The sequence below is a fragment of the Callospermophilus lateralis genome, chromosome 1 (assembly GCF_048772815.1).
Source record: "Callospermophilus lateralis isolate mCalLat2 chromosome 1, mCalLat2.hap1, whole genome shotgun sequence".
NCBI lineage: Eukaryota > Metazoa > Chordata > Mammalia > Rodentia > Sciuridae > Callospermophilus > Callospermophilus lateralis.
The window spans coordinates 205,833,044-205,850,372 of record NC_135305.1 but is presented as its reverse complement, the minus strand read 5'-3'; the positions used below and the strand labels follow the sequence as shown (position 1 = coordinate 205,850,372).

At 36.6% G+C, this 17,329-nt stretch overlaps 1 protein-coding gene across 1 annotated transcript in view; it reads right to left on the bottom strand.

The window, feature by feature from the left end:
• The window catches only part of Kif15 (kinesin family member 15), a 55,069-nt gene that overhangs the window by 15,809 nt on the left and 21,931 nt on the right, over positions 1 to 17,329 (bottom strand). Inside the window, exons 11-24 of the mRNA XM_076844427.2 lie at positions 14,990 to 15,113; positions 14,226 to 14,302; positions 13,777 to 13,986; positions 12,538 to 12,715; positions 10,100 to 10,241; positions 9,312 to 9,453; positions 6,238 to 6,423; positions 5,327 to 5,434; positions 4,200 to 4,305; positions 3,175 to 3,340; positions 2,099 to 2,249; positions 1,804 to 1,889; positions 696 to 765; positions 263 to 349 (exon numbers count right to left, since the gene is read on the bottom strand). Of these exons, the coding sequence (XP_076700542.1) occupies positions 263 to 349; positions 696 to 765; positions 1,804 to 1,889; positions 2,099 to 2,249; positions 3,175 to 3,340; positions 4,200 to 4,305; positions 5,327 to 5,434; positions 6,238 to 6,423; positions 9,312 to 9,453; positions 10,100 to 10,241; positions 12,538 to 12,715; positions 13,777 to 13,986; positions 14,226 to 14,302; positions 14,990 to 15,113 (1,833 nt within the window). The remainder of the gene's footprint in view (positions 1 to 262; positions 350 to 695; positions 766 to 1,803; positions 1,890 to 2,098; positions 2,250 to 3,174; positions 3,341 to 4,199; positions 4,306 to 5,326; positions 5,435 to 6,237; positions 6,424 to 9,311; positions 9,454 to 10,099; positions 10,242 to 12,537; positions 12,716 to 13,776; positions 13,987 to 14,225; positions 14,303 to 14,989; positions 15,114 to 17,329) is intronic.

The following is a 17,329-nucleotide window of genomic DNA, read 5'->3' as shown; positions in this document are numbered from 1 at the left end:
GAAAGGGGCACAATTATATCAGCATCCTACTTAAAAGGGCAGAATGTGTTTTACAAACACACTCTCTTTTCAAAGCAACAGAACAGTTTCCTCTTGAAATTACTTGATAATTAACTTAATTGGAAGAAGCATTCTGTAAGCACCCTTGTCAACCAAAGCAGAGATGTATCTGCACTGGAGTGTGCAAATACGAACATGGAAATGGAAGCTTCCACCTTCCCTGAAGGTGGAATGTCAAGTCAGCTTTATAAACTCCACCTACCTTGTCAGACTCTCTAGACTTTTCCAGAGAATCGATCACTTTTTCTGTAACAAGCAAACTCTCTTCTAATTTCTGTACTTTTGCCATCTACAGAGAAAAACAAATACTTAAAAAAAGAATTAAATCATGACCACACATACATTAAAATACTAACCAACCAACCAAGCTGATTCCTGCTTTTCAACTATAGAGTCTATAAATAAGAGTAATACTTCAAAATGATCAACTGTGTTGAAAGGCAATGATACTGAGGGTTCTCCACCAGGAGGACAAATAATGACCTATGATGACAGCTATTTAGGAGTGAGAAAATTAAGAGCTAAAAAAATTAACTGATTTCCAACACTTAAAGCTGAAATAGTTTTTATAATAAACTTATTCACATATCAGGTTCAAACTTCAAATTCTAGAGTCAGAATAACAGGAAATTTACCTGCTCTTCACACTTGGCCATCTCTTTTTGTTTCTCCTGACGTACAGCCTCAAGAACTTTTAAGATTTCTCTGAAAGAGAAGAATTACATTTTAACCCATTCCATTCAATGTAAACAGGAACTGAGTCTGTTAGTTTGGAAGAGATTAAATGCAATACAATTGAAGTTTATTAAACACACCTTGGCTTTGTCAGTATATTCCAGTAGAAGTCAGAAAGTTGAACCATTTCAATGGCTAGTTAACAAGAGTCCAATTTTGTTTCATGACTATTTTCTTCAGAGTGTTTTGAACTCCTCAACATAACATGCATATTTGTTAATTACTTGTCTCTTCTATGTTAAAGTTCAGTAGGACAGGGATATTTGGTTTCACTGTTTTACTCTATACATTGTGGCATTTACCAGAATAGGGCCTGGCTTAATGAATATCACTAAATGTTTGCATGAGTGAGAATATGTTAACAGCTTATCTCCTATCTAGATATAAGCTCTACATTTACCACTGTATACCAAAGCATGGAGATTCTATATCATAATAAGAACTCTATAAGTATTGATTGAAGAAACAACTCTTCCTTAAAGTGATCATGAGACTACTGGCTAAGCCCAAGAGTCTGACTAAAGGCTATCAAGGAAAAGAACTTCGAGAGAGAGAAGATAGACAACAGCATTCCTGGTAAGGGACCAGAAAGAAAAAAGAACACCTAGAAAAAGTACAGTAGAAACAGAAATAAAAATCAGTCCCCACCTCCCAATAATAAATGGAACAGCTGGAAGTTATATATACTGTGACTTACAAAAGACTCTTAAGTTCTGATTACTGCCTGTCTCAATTCATTTAAAAGCACCATAGATAGCTATTGCTAAGTTTCTTTATATAGCCAATTAACAAAAGCATCTGATATTCATTTCGGCAAACTTTAAAAGAAAAAGTTTTTTGTCTTTTTCTTTTTTTGTGGTACTGGCGATGGAACTCAGGGCCTCACACAGGCTATACAAAAGTGCTCCACCACTGAGCCACATCCCCAGCTGAAAATAACTCTTTGCAGGGTATTAGCAAGAAAACAAAAACAAACAAGACAAAGAATGTGATAGTGTCAGCACTCACTTAGAACTGTTTTCTTTATCCTCTTCAAATTGTAATGATAATTTGTTGTTGCGTTCTTTTTCTGCCTCAAAAAGCTCCATCAAGTTCTAAAAGACAAACTTAACATTAGATTTGAAGACACTGCTATAAGCAATGTGTAGCCAACAAATATGTGGCATACCTTCCACGTGGCAGGCACTGAGGCTGGTCTAGGGAAAGAGCGGGAGGGAGTCAGGACTGTCCTTGCCTTTCACACAACAGAACAGCCACAGTCCTAGGTCACACTCACCCATTACCAATACCCTTTGTCACTTACATTGAGATCAGATTTCAGAGTTTCATTTTCTTTTTTGCAGTTTTGGAGATTTTTTGAAAGTTGGTCAATTTCAAATCTCATTACTTCCTGTAAGTTGTCATAGGAATCTTGTAGGCAAGCTTGGCTCTCAAGAAGCTTTTCATGTTCTAATCTTTACCAGGAAAACATTTTGCAATGGTAAACATAAGCATTCAATATTTTTATGAGTCAGATTATCTGCACTTAAATTTATTCTATCAACAAACCACTGCCAACTTACATAAACCTAATGAACACACACACATACATAAATATGTATGTTTGTGGTGTAAACAGTATATATCAAGTAAGCGAAATAATTCAAGAAACAACACTACTGTTGTGCTGACTCATTCAGAGGCCACACAGCACCCAAGTGTTACATTAGAAAATAAGCAGTCCAATAAGTGAGAAAGAATAAATTGTGTCCAGTATATTTAAAAAGCCAGGACATATTTAATACTTTAAAGGTAAATTTAAAAACCTAAATATTATGTATTCTTTACATTTTTGATGTAGGCCCACTCTGATAAGTTTTGTAATAAAGCCAACATTAGACTCAGTGATTCAGAGGTTAAAACAAATGCCAGGTGTAAGAAAAGGTGTGCAGCTATAATAAATTACTAATTTTTTTTTTTTTTAAGATTTTCTCACCACTATAAGGTTATGGTGAATTTATGACATTTATTATTAATTTATTATCCATTACACTTTGGGTTAAGGTCTTTCTGTGGTCTGAACTGGTTTTCTAGAAGGTAAAAGCCTTAATTTTTTTTTTTTTTTTTAAAGAGAGAGAGAGAGAGAATTTTTTAATATTTATTTTTTAGTTTTCAGTGGACACAACATCTTTGTTTGTATGTGGTGCTGAGAATCGAACCCAGGCCGCACGCATGCCAGGTCAGCGCACTACCACTTGAGCCACATCCCCAGCCCCAATAAATTACTAAAAATGACTGCTTTGTTGAAGCAGTTTGAATTGGGTTTATACCACCTGCACGTCACATAATCCTGAGTCACAACCAAGCAGGCACCTTGAAACCATCACACAACAACTCTACCTGACGTGGCCCAGCTGAAGCTGTACATGCACGTGTCTTTCAGAAAGCTCGTTGAATTCTTTTTCCTGACTCTTTTTGAATGAACTATACTCCAGTTTTACTGAAGAAAGCTCCTTGTCAGCAGAATGAAGAACTACTCGCAGGTCACGCACCTCACTTTTTAAAACTAAAAAACAAAACAAGTCCTCAACAGGTTTCATCACAAATATCTTTTATAAAGTACACGAATAAATTTGATACCATTAAGGACAGATATTGAACCAAGTGGTGGTACCCAAGAGATCTGAGATTTCTGTTTCATCTTCTCCCTACTGCATAGCTCTTCCTACATTTCTAGTTAAAGAAGAAGAGTTAACATCTCTCCCTCACTTACAGGTCACTTGACTTTTCTAGATTTCTCCTGTAAAATGTGCATCAAAACTCTTAAGAAAGAAACATCATGAGGCCTAACAAATTTCAAGTGACTTTATCTTAGTTATTGTTATAGTTATCAAATCTTTTGGTGATATACCAGAATTTTTCAATATGGGCTAAACACCTCTGGTCTTCCAGGGAAACTCCAACTGTAATATCAATTAGGTAATTTTTTAAATTAAAAAACAAACAACAGAATAGCTATTTTTGTTGCTGCTGTGTTAGCTCTACTGTAAACTACTGTATAAACTCTGATAAAGGGAGAAATAAGAAATGAGTGAAAAAACTGGGAATTCAAATGATGCTCCCAAAATTTAAAAAATAATGCTTTGTCAATATTAAAACACTCATATTATAAATTGAAGATACTTCATTTTCAAAGCAGTTTAATTAAGATGCTAAGCAAACATCTTTGTCATTTGTTTATCAAAAGTAATAAAAATTTCTTTTTATAATATATTATCGTCACCACTGTCATGTAAACTCAAGTATGTCTAACAATAAAACAATCCAACCCCAAAACACAGGACGACATTTATTTAAATGAGTAAAAAGACGCTGAGGTTACAGTATTCCTTCAGGTCACAAAACTCCTAACTGTTCAAACTTACAATCATTCTCAGTCTGAGTCTCTTGAAGCAGCTTTTCAAGGACATTCAACTGTGAGACACGCTCTTCTTGCTGTTTGGTCCAATCAGTTCTTTCTGATGAGAAAAGCTTTGGGAAAGAGATATGTTTACTGGAAAAGGAATACTGGTGGGGTAAGACAGTTTAAATCATCAGTTTGTTTCTTTTTTTTTTTTTTAATCCCCCCCTAGTATTAGGGATTGAACCCCATCTCGTGCATGCTAGGCAAGCACTCTGCCACTCAGATATATCCTGAGACTTTATTTTTATTTTGTATTATTTTGATACTAGGGATCAAACCTAGGGACACTTTACCATATGCTATATCCCCAGCCCTTCTGATTTTTATTTTGAGATTTGCTCAGGCTGGCCTTGAACTTGCAATCCTCTTGCCTCAGCCTCCTAAGTAGTTGGGATTATAGAAATATACAAAGTAGTAGGGGTGTATTATTATTGAGGTACATCTCAGAACATTAATTTTCATATTGAGACAGGGTCTCACTAAATTGCAGAGGCTGGCCTCAAACTTGTGAAACTCCTGCCCGACTCCCAAATCACTGGAAGTACAGGAGTGTGCCACCATGCTCAGCAAAGGCTGTTTTTTTAAGGGGGATGCTGTTTTTTTACTGGGGATTGAACCCAAAGATGCTTTATTACCAAGCCACATCCCCAGCCCCTTTTTATATTTTATTAGAGCAGGGTCCTGCTGAGTTACTTAGGGCCTCTCTAAGTTGCTGAGGCTGAGTTTAAATTTACTATCCTCCTGCCTCAGCCTCCTGAGTCCCTGGGATTATAGGTGTGCACCACTGTACCCTGCTAAGGCTGTTTTTTAAGTTTAATTTTTTAAGGTCTCTGACAAGAAAAAATCTGGCTATTCCAGGAATCACAGTGAAGAGAAACAGAGTGTAAGAATGTGGATGGGCCATCTTGTTTTCTTCTCAACAAACAGAATGGAACTGACAAATTCAGACAATGTCAACATCTGCCTTAAGGCCAGAGTAGTCTTCAAAGTTAAAGTTGATCAAGGATCTGTGAGGGCATTTTTGTCCCATAATGCTCTACTTTGAGTGCTTGTTTCACACACTGACTGAGGCCAAGCTCCTGGGCTCACCTCCTGCATTTGTGCCGAATGATGCTCCAGTTTGTCAATATGCTGCTGAAGCTTCAGGTTTTTATGCTCTTCCTCATCTAGCTTGACTTGAAGAGCATTCATTTGTTCCTGCAATACACAAATTTCAGTCCATTAAAACTCTTTTAATGGAATTCACATACCATCACCATTTCTTTTTAATTAAAGAGAAAAGAAATCAAAAGTGAACAAGCTTAAAACCCCATAGGAATAAAGATAGCAAAGGTCTGTTTGAAGCCAGAAAACTTCAAAAGCCTATTCTGACAATTTCTGATGTTTCAGAATTACTCTTGTGTGGTCCATCAAAGTAGATAATTTAAACCCAAAGAACACAAGGGATTAGAATTAAAACCTAGAGGCATCTTGAGACTGCTAAAAGCTTCCTCAGAGATGCATGGGTGGGGGGGGCACTTCAGTAGGAAGACCTCAATGGCTTGGAAGGATCAAATTACTGGGATTCAAGGTGATCTGGTCCACTCCAAGTTTTACTGAACAGAATTTTTTTAAATTATCAAACCAGAATTCTGAAATAATCAAATTTCACAAGTTATTACAAATATATGAAAAGCTGTCTAAAATTTGATTTATACTAAAATTCTGTGTCAAATATCTAAACTTTCTTTAGCAGATAAGCAACATAAACCAGTTTTGAAACTTGAAGCTAGCAATTATGGTCATTTTACACAAGGGAATCAAAGTCCATGGAGAATAGAGAATGATTTTCTGAAGACTGCAAAATGAATTAAAAGAACAAGAGTAGACTGATTTCTAAGCTAGTGCCCTTTATACACTCACACTTAACACTACAGATTTCAGGGAGTTAAAATGATAGACAAAGAAAATTACTTAACTGAATGTCTAATTATTTACCTTTTTAAAACCTAGAACATTACCTGCACTTTTTTAAGCTCTTCAGAAATGGCCTCAAAAGCTTGTTCATTCATCTCAGGTGGAACTGGTTCATTTAATATATCATTATCTAATATGCTAGAATTACACACAAAGCTCCCCATTTCAGGGCTTAATTTTGGTACTAATCGAGAACGAAGTTGATAAGCCTTGGTTGGTGTAGTTATAATCTGAAAAAAAAATGATAATGGAAAACAAAATTAGCACACATGAAAAAAATAGCATATTTAGTAATTTTATGAAGAGAGAAGATAAAAATTAAAGCCTGTAATTCCAGCTACTCAGAGGTTAATGCAGGAAGTTCACAGGTTCAAGGCCAGGCTGGATAAGTTAGTGAGACCCTATCTCAAGATGAAAAAATAAGAAGGGCTAGAAATACAGTTGAGTGATCGAGTGTACCCAGCTTCAATCTCTAGTATTAAGAAAAAAAATGAAATCTATTCAAAAGAAAGGAAAAAGTGTCCCTGAAGAAACAGAAGACATGACTAAATAGAAGTAATTTTTAAAAATATTTTTTAGTTGTCAATGGATCTTTTATTTTATTTATTTATATGCGATGCTAAGGATGGAACCTAGGGCCTCACACATGCCAGGCAAGTGCTCTACCACTGAGCCACAACCCCAGCCCTAAATAGAAATAATTCTATCAATTCAATACAGTTCCAAGCAAAATTCTAATAAGGTTTTAAAAAATGAAACTTGGTAAATTGATATCCAACTTTGTATAAAGAATAAATGTACAAGACACACTTCCCATTCAATATAAAGTCACATTATAAACAGGGTATGATTACTAAAACAGTAATTTAGCATGTTATAGTCAAAAAATTGGAAAAACATACAAAGTCCACAAACAGAATGATTTATGTGTAGAGATTTCAAATTAGTGAGAAAAACATGGATTTTTTAAAAAGTTAAATCTTTCTACCATTCAAAAATAAAATATAAAAGGTATACAAAGATCTCAATGTAAAAAAAAAGATAAAAGGTCAATAAGCCTGGCTACATCAAAAATGAAAAACTACCATATAACAAAAATATCACATGCAAAGATGAAAGACAATACCATGGCCAAATATATTGACAATGTATGTAAGAAACAAAAGATGAATATATAAAAATGCCAACAAATTCCAAGAAAAAGATAAACTACAATAGAAAATGGGCTTTTTTTTCCCCTACAGAGAAGGATAATACAAATGAACATGAACATATGAAAAGACATTCATCCTCACTAGAAGTAAAGTGGGAACTAAAACCTTAAAAAGATCCTGATTTTCATGCATGAGATTGTAAGAATTAAAGAGCCTGATGATGTCCATTAGTGGGATGGTGTTCTTCTATCAGGAGGCAATTGGTGCTACCCCAGAGGCAGCTCCAGCAGATCTGGCTCATTTCTAACACAACCTTTTCTTCAGTCCCAGAGAATGTGTGCCCTTGGAAACCACCTAGAGTCATGAGTCATCCAAAACATGGAAGTGTAGATTTAAAGTGAGGTAGCACTCTGGGTACCAGTTAATATAGAAAGATCCAAGGCATATGTTGGACTTACTTAACTAAAGCATATTGTAGAATAACATATGCAAATTGACTTCAATTTTTTTTAATAGCAAAATAAACAAACTATAAAACTCTACATATTTTCTCAGTCCATGCATATTTGCTGTACAGACACCAAGAAAAAGGATTAAATTAACTCCAGGAGTATGGGATAAAGGACCAGATTGGAACTAGACTGGCAATGGTGCTCCAAAAGAACTTTTAACATTAACTTGTACTTTTAAGCCATGAGAATGTATTCATAAATTCATAAGAATGTATTCATTATGAATACATTTGATTTAAAATAAACAACAACCAAAGATCTGAATTGCTATGCCACTCTTCCCTCAACAATTCTACTGTGCTAAGGAGCCACCAAGGATTTTAAAACAATTGACAATATTCTTTAATATTTTATTTCCTGCAAAGAATTCAAAGGTCATTTTTAAAAATTTTTTTTGTTTTAGTTATAGATGAACACAATCTATTTATTTATTTATTTTTATGTGGTGCTGAGGATCAAACCCAGTACCTCACACATTCGAGGCAAGTACTCTACCATTAAGCTACAACCCAGCTTAGGTTGTAGGTCATTTTTTTTTTTTAAAAGCAAAGATAAAATTCTAACTTTTTAAAGAAAATAGGATTTTGTACGTTAAATGAATCATGATATATCCATATAATGGATTCTTTTGCAGCTACCCAAACAAACCAAAAGCTATAAAAAAGCAAAAAAACAAAAATGGCAAAGTTCTTTTTCCCCTTCTGACCTGGGACAAACTGTAAAATATGTTAAGCTAACATTCGCATCAACAGTATCACTGTCTCAAACTTTTACTTTCTTTATATAATCCTCCCCGACAAATTCCTTAGTCAGATGCTTGCACATTTTTTCTTTTATGAGGAGAAATTATTAGAGGACCCCTCCCCCCATTATTTCTAAGTATTATGTGTGATAATTATATGAGTACTTTATGAACATATTCTCCTAGTTTAGTGCTCTTTGCACACATTACATTACAGCAATGGCTGCCAATTATTGAGATCTAGAGGACTAGGCTCTTTATCAATAATGTTACTACTCTAAAAACCCTTCATCCTCAGTTCAGAGGAAAGAAAGGTGGGGCTAAGAAGTTAGAAAACCCTGCCTAAGGTTAATGGCTGGTGAGAATTTGATTCCAAATGTTGTATTCTTTGCTCCCTGGCCCTACTACTGGAGGTATACATAAGAACACCAGTCAGTGTGACCCTGGGGTTAACCTCTGTGAAGGATGCCACCTATGTCTGGAGATAGACCATGTAGACTCTCTCCATTATGAATACAAAAGAGGGGCTGGGCTTATATCTCAGTGGCAAAGCCTTGCCTTGCGCATATGAGGCACTGGGTTCGATCCTCAGCACCAAATAAAAATAAATAAAATGAAATAAAGATATTGTGTCCATCTTTAAAAAAAAAAAAGACTACAAAAGAGATAAGAACTAACTTAACCCAGGACCGCTGCTTCGGATAACCTACCTTAAGTGTTTCAGCATGAATTTTATTCAGTTGAGAAACTTCTTGCCGCTTGCAGGCTTTTGTTGCGTCCAAAAGGCTTTCAAGATTAAGGTTTGCTTTTTGCAAAGCCTGAAGCTCTGATTCCAGTTCTAGCTGCCTTTTCCTAATAGATATTGTAAAACAGTACTTCAGGTAATAAGCAAGTCAAACACTTGTAAAGTACTTTATAGTTTATACATTCACATACCTTTATCTCTCTAAATCAAAAATACTCTCGTAGGATCATTACCTTCATTTTCTAGCTGGGTAATATACTCAGAGACTCAAAAATGTTCAAAGAACTCAACTACTAAATAGTAGAGCTCAAATTCAAGGGCCTAAATAGTCCATGATGATGATGAAACATATATGATGTCATTTTAAAAGCAAATTGTTCTTTATAATTTAGGATAAGATTAGTCTTAATTTATATCAAAGTGAATTGTCTTGTTTTTCTTTTATACAATGAGCATCAAGAATATTAATAAACCCAGAACTTTTAAAAATCTTGATTCAAAATAAAGAATTACAAAATAAAGAATTTACTCAGCAAGTTCAATTGACAACATATTGCTTAAACATTTATATCATTTAGTTCATTAGATACACCATAAGACAAAAAAGCCCTTTTTCTTTGTGTCAAAACGAGTTAGATGCTAATAAATAAGAATTTAATATTTAAAGTAAAATGCCCATTTAAATTGTGAATATTAACATTACCACAAATCAACACTAGAACACACAAGCACACATGTGTAGTCACACTTTACCGAGTTAGTTCTTTGAATTCTTCATATTCTTGCTTTGAATTATTCAGCTCTGTCTGAATTTGCAGGAGTTGTGCTTTTAATTTCTCAGTGTTTGCGAATGAACATAGTTCTTTTGGAGCTTTGGGAGAAAAGCCTTGCTGACCTGATAATAAAGAAACAATCTTGGTCTTTGAAAGACAAACATAACAAAACACATTTGCTAAGTACTCGGCCACATACCAATTTTGAGGCATAAAGAGGATAAATAAGAAATGGGTTGGGAGGTGGGCCCTCAAAGATGAGTCTATATCTCTGCAGGAAATACAGGATGCAACAGTGTCTAAAAGAATTAGGAGAAGACATATTCAAGTAGCAGAGAGGTCCACAGGGTGGAGAAGCACAGCTAAGACAACACCTTTTCCATGAAGGAAAAGAGCTAATGATGACTGACATGCATCATGTTAACACTGGAAAGAGAATCACATGTTGAACTTGCAGGAATTAGTGCTAGCAGCTTGTCTGAACGGTCAATGCATTATTTAGAAAAGAAAATGAATAGCAAGAGCAGCAAGCTGAAAGAACTTGGTATCATATACTAGGTAGAATATGTTAATTTTCAAAATTTGCTTAGAAAACTGATTAGAGAGTACACTGAGCTCCAGCAGAGAAAAATATAAAAGTTGTTTGCAGGGGCTGGGGTTGTGGTAGAGCGGTAGAGCTCTCGCATAGCACATGGGAGACCCTGGGTTCAATCCTCAGCATCACATAAAAAATAAATAAAATAAAGGTATTGTGTCCAACTACAACTAAAAAATAAATATTTTTAAAAACAGTTGCTTGCAGAATGGTAGCTGCTTATAAGGTCCCAGAAATTACCATTAGTATCTATCAAATGTGTAAGTTAAGATTCCACTGAGGCCCAAATCGCCAACCAAATACAGAGCCTTGTAGGGAAAATTAGCTGAAACAAAACCAAAAACTTAACTTTACATCTAAGATTTTAAGTCTCTCTACAACTCAAATACTGTGAATCTTCTTCTCTTAAGTTATAAAGGAATAGAAGGCAGCTTAGGAAAGGAAAATTTAGAAAACAAGGAGAAAGAGCTGGGGATGTAGCTCAGTGGCAGTGCACACTTATCATTCATGGAGTCCTGTGTTCAATCCCCAGCCCAAAAGAAAGATAAAAAGCAAGGAGATAAACTTCTACATGAATGCAGAAGGAAAGATTAGAATTTCCTCAACCTAAAAAAAAGGAAGGTGGAGGCTGAGTGTGATAAAAGACCATGAAAATACCAATTCTAAAGGGGCAAATAAACTTTATTATCAAATTCCAGGATATTAACACCAAGAGCTGCCAAACCTGTAAGTCAGATTTAATACCAACTAAACCACTTTTCAGAGTACAAGTAAACTCCTGGGAATAATGTGTCACTCATAATACATTCATTGTTACCACAATATCAGGACCAAACCACTGTTTAGTGGATCATGAATGTGACACCCGCCTACACTGTATAAACTTTAGCCAGACTGACAAACATTTCAACTATTTGAAATTGTAACTATATAATTTCAAATACTTTAAACTGGAAAATTCTATTGAATAAAAATTAAGTGATATCCAAATAGTTTTTACTTTTATCAGTAAAACAAGATAAATACAATGGGTGTTTCCTTGCTATGTCTAGTAATCTATGTAAATTACTATCATCTTTGAGGAAAAAAAATTTAGTAAATTTATTTTTATAACATTAAAGAATAAGTATGTGAATAAAAAAATTTGCAGGGGCTGAGTTTGTGGCTCATTGGTAGCGCACTCATCTGGCATGTGTGAGGCACTGGGTTGGATCCTCAGCACCACATAAAAATAAGTAAATAAATAAAGTTATAAAACAAATTGGCATATCAGGTCTGAAGCTAAAAATGAAGATCCTCACTGTAAGGCACTACAAATGCTCTTTAAAACAGCTTCTTGAACGAGGCAGAGTGGCACATGCCTGTAATACCAGGCTCGTAAGGTTGAGGCAGGAGGATCTCGAGTTCAAAGCCAGCCTCAGCAAAAGAGAGGTACTAAGCAACTCAGTGAGACCCTGTCTCTAAATAAAATATAGAATAGGGCTGGGGATGTGGCTCAGAGGTTGAGTGCCCCTGAGTTCAATTCCTGCTACCCTTGCCTGCCCCCCCACCACCAATGGTTAAATCAACACAGCCTCTTAAAGCTGGGAATGGTGGCACACACCTGTAATCTCAGCAACTCAAGAGGCTGAGGCAAGAGGACCCCAAGGTTGAGGACAGCCTCAGCAACTCAGAGAGGTCCTAAGCAACATAGTAAGGCCCTGTCTCAAAATAAAAAATAGAAAAGGACTAGGGATGTTTCTCAGTGATAGGACAAACCAGGGTTCCATCTTCACTACCAAAACAAATAAAAATAGCCCCTTCTTACAACTATAATTTCTTACATTTGTTGTTTTTCTCTATGCCAGATATTTCAGAGAAAGCTTTCTCTAGTTTTGCAATGGTCTGGGCATCCATTTCTTGGGCTCTTTTCACAGGCTCTAATAATCTCAGTCTTCTATTCTCTTCCCTGAGGGAATGATTTTCCATAGCATATTTTGCGACTCCAGGGTGGTGCTCTATCTGTCACACAGAAGAATCACACATTAAATATTTAAACATTTCCTTACTAAACTAGTCTTTCTGAAAAGCCATTAGAAACCTAAGGAACACTGATGCAATATTGGTTGTACTCTAATGCAATCATTGTGGAAAGCAACTTGGCATTTGTGATCACACTGAGATATGCATCACCTACTCTTCTATTTGTGCTAAGTTTCTTAAAACTCTCACCTGTGCACCTAGGGAGATACAGCCGGGAGTATACAATGTGGCAGACTCTTCCACAAAAGAAAATGGTTAAATCAACACACCAGAAAAAATAAAGAGACTTTCTGTTGACCAAGATACATTAACTGAAAGAGGCAAAGGACAGAAACATATATGAAAGTAAAAATGCCCATGCATTGAAAACCCTGGTGAGTGGCCAGGTGCAGGGGCACACCCTGTAAATCCAGCAATCCAGAAGGCTAAGGCAGGGGGATCACAAGTTTGAGGTCAGCCTGGGCAATTTACTGAGACCCTGACTCGAAATAAAAAAATGAAAAGGGCTGGAGACACAGCTCAGTGGTAGGGTGCTCGCCTAAGGCCCTGGGTCCCAAACCCAATATCATACACACACAAAAAAACCCTCTGGAAAGTGACACAGAGTTGATAACAGATTACTGTGGGTTTTTTTTTGTTTGTTTGTTTTTGTTTTCAAAACTAGATGTCTTTGTGACCTCCTGAGGGAAAGGGGAAAAAGAACTAAATATCAAAAGGCTCAACTCTAAAGAGACTACTGATTCAGATAACCACAATGACCCACAGGGTGAAAATCTACTTGGTCGGCTAGCATTGAGTGCTATATGGCAATATCACTACGAAGCCTTCTTTCTCTTTTAGTGTAACTATTCTGGGAAAGGGAGGAAAATGAATTATGAAATCATACAACCAGTTGAATTCATTTAAAACAATTTCCACTGTATTAAAGAACAAGTATTTGGTGACAAACTTATATTTGCTTTGAACTTCCTTTATTCTTAAAGATACACACACACACACACACACACACACACACACACACACACACACTATGGACTCACTTGTTCTCGGAGAGTCTGGATCTCATCCCTTAATTCTGAGAGTAAGCGACACTGTTCCTCAGGCAGAAAACTTCCCCGGGATTCCTTGTGGAGCTTCTCTAGCCGCATGATTTGATCCTCTCGGAATTTCACAATCATTTTATTCGATTGAATAAATTTTTCCTTTTTGAGGGTGAGATCTTCTAATTGGGTAATTCTTTCTACCAGAGACTTAAAGACATTCGTTGTTTGGTTAATCACAAAAAATAAGTCAGTCTTCCTAAATTTTCATAAACTCAGAAACAAATACTAAATTTAAATTTAATCCTAAAGGCAAAAGTAGATTTTCACAGCCTTCATTTACTTTCTTTATTAATCTGGTGCTACTCATTTTATTGTAGGGCAATAAAAACCACATTGTGAAAGCCTGAAATAACTTAAATCCCTTTTATCCTAATTCAGTTTCCTACCTTCTTTTCCTGTTCAGATTTCTTAAAGAATACCATTGCCTCCTGGAAATACTTCATGTAATCAGTCTTTTCTTTATCTATAATTGACAAAAGAAAAAAAAAATTCTCAAATTTTTAAAACCAAAAGATGAGTTTAACAGTCTTTGATTGAATATTCTCAACTAATAGAACGAGACTGTTGTCACTGGATCATGAAATTCAAATTAAAACTACTCAATATATTAGCTGTTTTTTGAAAAAAACGAGCTTTTCTTTATTTAGTCAAAATATATAGTGTGTGATATGTAGAAATAGAAATGGATCTAAAAAAATTGGGGGGGAGTACCAGGGTGCAGTGTGCCTGCTGGGATTTAATTTTCCCTCGTTTATAGATTTCAAATGAATTCACTTTCTAGTAACTATACTTTGGAGAAAAGTGCCTCCTACTGTACTTAATAAACATGTAGAATATTATGTAGATCCTATGACAGAATACTGGAAGTGACCTAAATGAAATCAGTCTCTCCTTTTAGCAATTATTAAGGATGAATCATTCAAAATTATCTTAATTCCTTCTCCCTGCATCTCACAGAACTCAGTGTCTTTGGCTCCTGTGTCTGGTTACAGGGTACTATGCTCCTACGGAAGTGATATAAATAGAAAGGGCTAAATGAACAGAGGAGATAGTCGTGGGAACTTCTGGGAAGCCTATCTAGCAGCAGGGGGCTCTTGAACTAATATTCACACTTGTCTTTCCCAGGATGGTCCTGCTGTGTTCGTTCTACCTCTAGTCAGAAGGCTTTCTGGAAGTGTCTGCCCGGAAGTAAGCTGGGCCAGTTGTTCTTTGAGCCTCTTCACTTCAGCTTGGAGCTGGCTCACATTTCCTTGCGTGTCTTCATTTACCACTGCCTGTTCAAGAATTAAGAGATCGCTCTTTTCAGTTGTACAGTCCTGAGTTTGCATTTTTTTTGGTATGGAGTGAAAAACAGCCAACAAAACTGTGCTTCCATTTCATGAATGATCAAAAGGCCACCAGAATCAAAGTGTCCTAGAGTGGGAAGGAAACTTCCTTCTCTGTGCCTTTATACCTCGAGCTGGAGATGGACCAGCACCAGCCAGGCTCTCTTCTCCCTCACCACTCCCCCCGCCAGACTCCCACTTAGGTATTACTCTTTGACCAGCCCCGGTCTCTGTCTGGATCATCCTTCAGACCTGAGTGTTCCCTAATACTTCCTTCCCCCTGAAGAGGACAGACTTCACCCCCTTCCCCAGTGGAGAAAAGCAAACACCTCAATTGGTGCCATCCCCTACTCACCCCATCCCACCCCACCATCCTAGCTCCCTATGAAGAAGAAACCTAGCCTGTGGGGCTGGGGTTGTGGCTCAGCGGTAGAGCACTCGTCTTGTTGGTGCAAGACCCTAGGTTCTATCCTCAGCGCTACATACAAATAAATGAATAAAATAAAGGTAGAAAAAAAGAAAACAAAAAAGAAACCTAGCCTGTAAGTGCAATGATGACCCCCAGGGCTGGCCCAAGCTCCCTTGGCTTGGCAGAAGCAAGCCTCTCCAGAGGAATCCCACCCTGTATTTTTTAACAGCCCTCCTGAAAGGAAGAGTTGGTTTCACAGTTCCATTTTGCGTTTTCAACACACTAAATGATATCTTTCTTTTCTACCTGTGTGTGTATGTGTTACCAGGGATCGAACCCAGGGCCTCGTGCATGCTGAGGAAGCACCCTACAACTGTGCTACATCCCCAGCCCAGTATCTTCGTTTTCTTAAAGAAATTCTTGTTTAAGACACACACTAAGAAGTTAAAAATGGGGGCTGCGGTTGTGGCTCAGTGGTAAAGCACTTGCCTTGCATGTGTGAGGCACTGGGTTCGATCCTCAGCACCACACAAAAATAAATATAATAAAGGTATCATATCCATTTACAACCAAAAATAAAAATAAAAAGTTAAAAATGTTCACAAACAAATACACCACTGTGACATAGGATGTTAATAGTGAGGAAGGTGTTACATGTGCGGGGACAGGGAGTATATGGGATGTTTCTGTACTTTCTGTTCAATTTTGCTGTGGACCTAGAACTGCCACAAAAATAATTTTTGTTAATTAAAAAATTATATATTTTTAGAAAAGGCTCACAAAAGCAACAGGGTGATTGATAAGTACCAACAACTGAGTACCAACCAGGTCAAAGGACTCAGTTGTGAAATGCCCAATACCTCAGTGAGGAAAAACTCTCTGCCAGCCCCACAGTTCCCTCTGCTCTTGATGTAGGAAGAGCCCACTCACTCAGAAAGATTTAAATGGTTCATTCTTAAATAAGTAGCAGATGCCCTAGCACTCTCCACTGGTAGGAAGGTCAGGGGACTTACCATTGATAGAGACTAGTATAGAGCTCCTAGTTTTGTTGTTTTGTGTGTGTTAAGAAGCCATTTCCAGTTGTGCCTGACTCTTATGGCCAGCCTCATTATGAGGTACTTTTGACATCATCATCACATCAATGACACCATAATTTCAATTATCACTGCAGTTCTATTTTCTCCAGACTTCTAGAAGTCCCAAGAGATAAGGCCAGAAAGCTCTAATTGTTTTTCCTCTTCATATTGCTAATATTCATATTAGTATGGAGTCATAATCCAAAGAAATATAACAAAGGACTATATCTGTACTCTTCTGATCTAGCTGGGAGAAGGAGAAACACAAACCACTTTAGACTAACCACGATCAGATAATCAGGGAATCTTCTTGGGAGTTTAGCATGAACAGTTTCACCCTTGAAGGAGAAATAAAATTAATCTACCAATTTAGAGACAACTATTTTTTTCTAAAACCGAAGAGATCTTCAACTTCTCCAAAATAAGTGGGGGACTTCTTGGTCTTTAATGATCTGCAGAAGGCAAAGTGTTGTTTGTGGGCAAAATACAGTCCACTATCTTCTGCAGATGAAGCTATACTGGAGTTTGGCTGCTCCCGTTTGCTAATACACTGTCTATGGCTGTTTTCTCACTACAAAGGCAGAGACAGGCAGAGATGAGTAGTTGGAACAGAGTTTATGTGGTCCAAAAGCATCAAATAGTGACTACCTGTTTTTTTAAGGAGCATCATTTTTTTAATA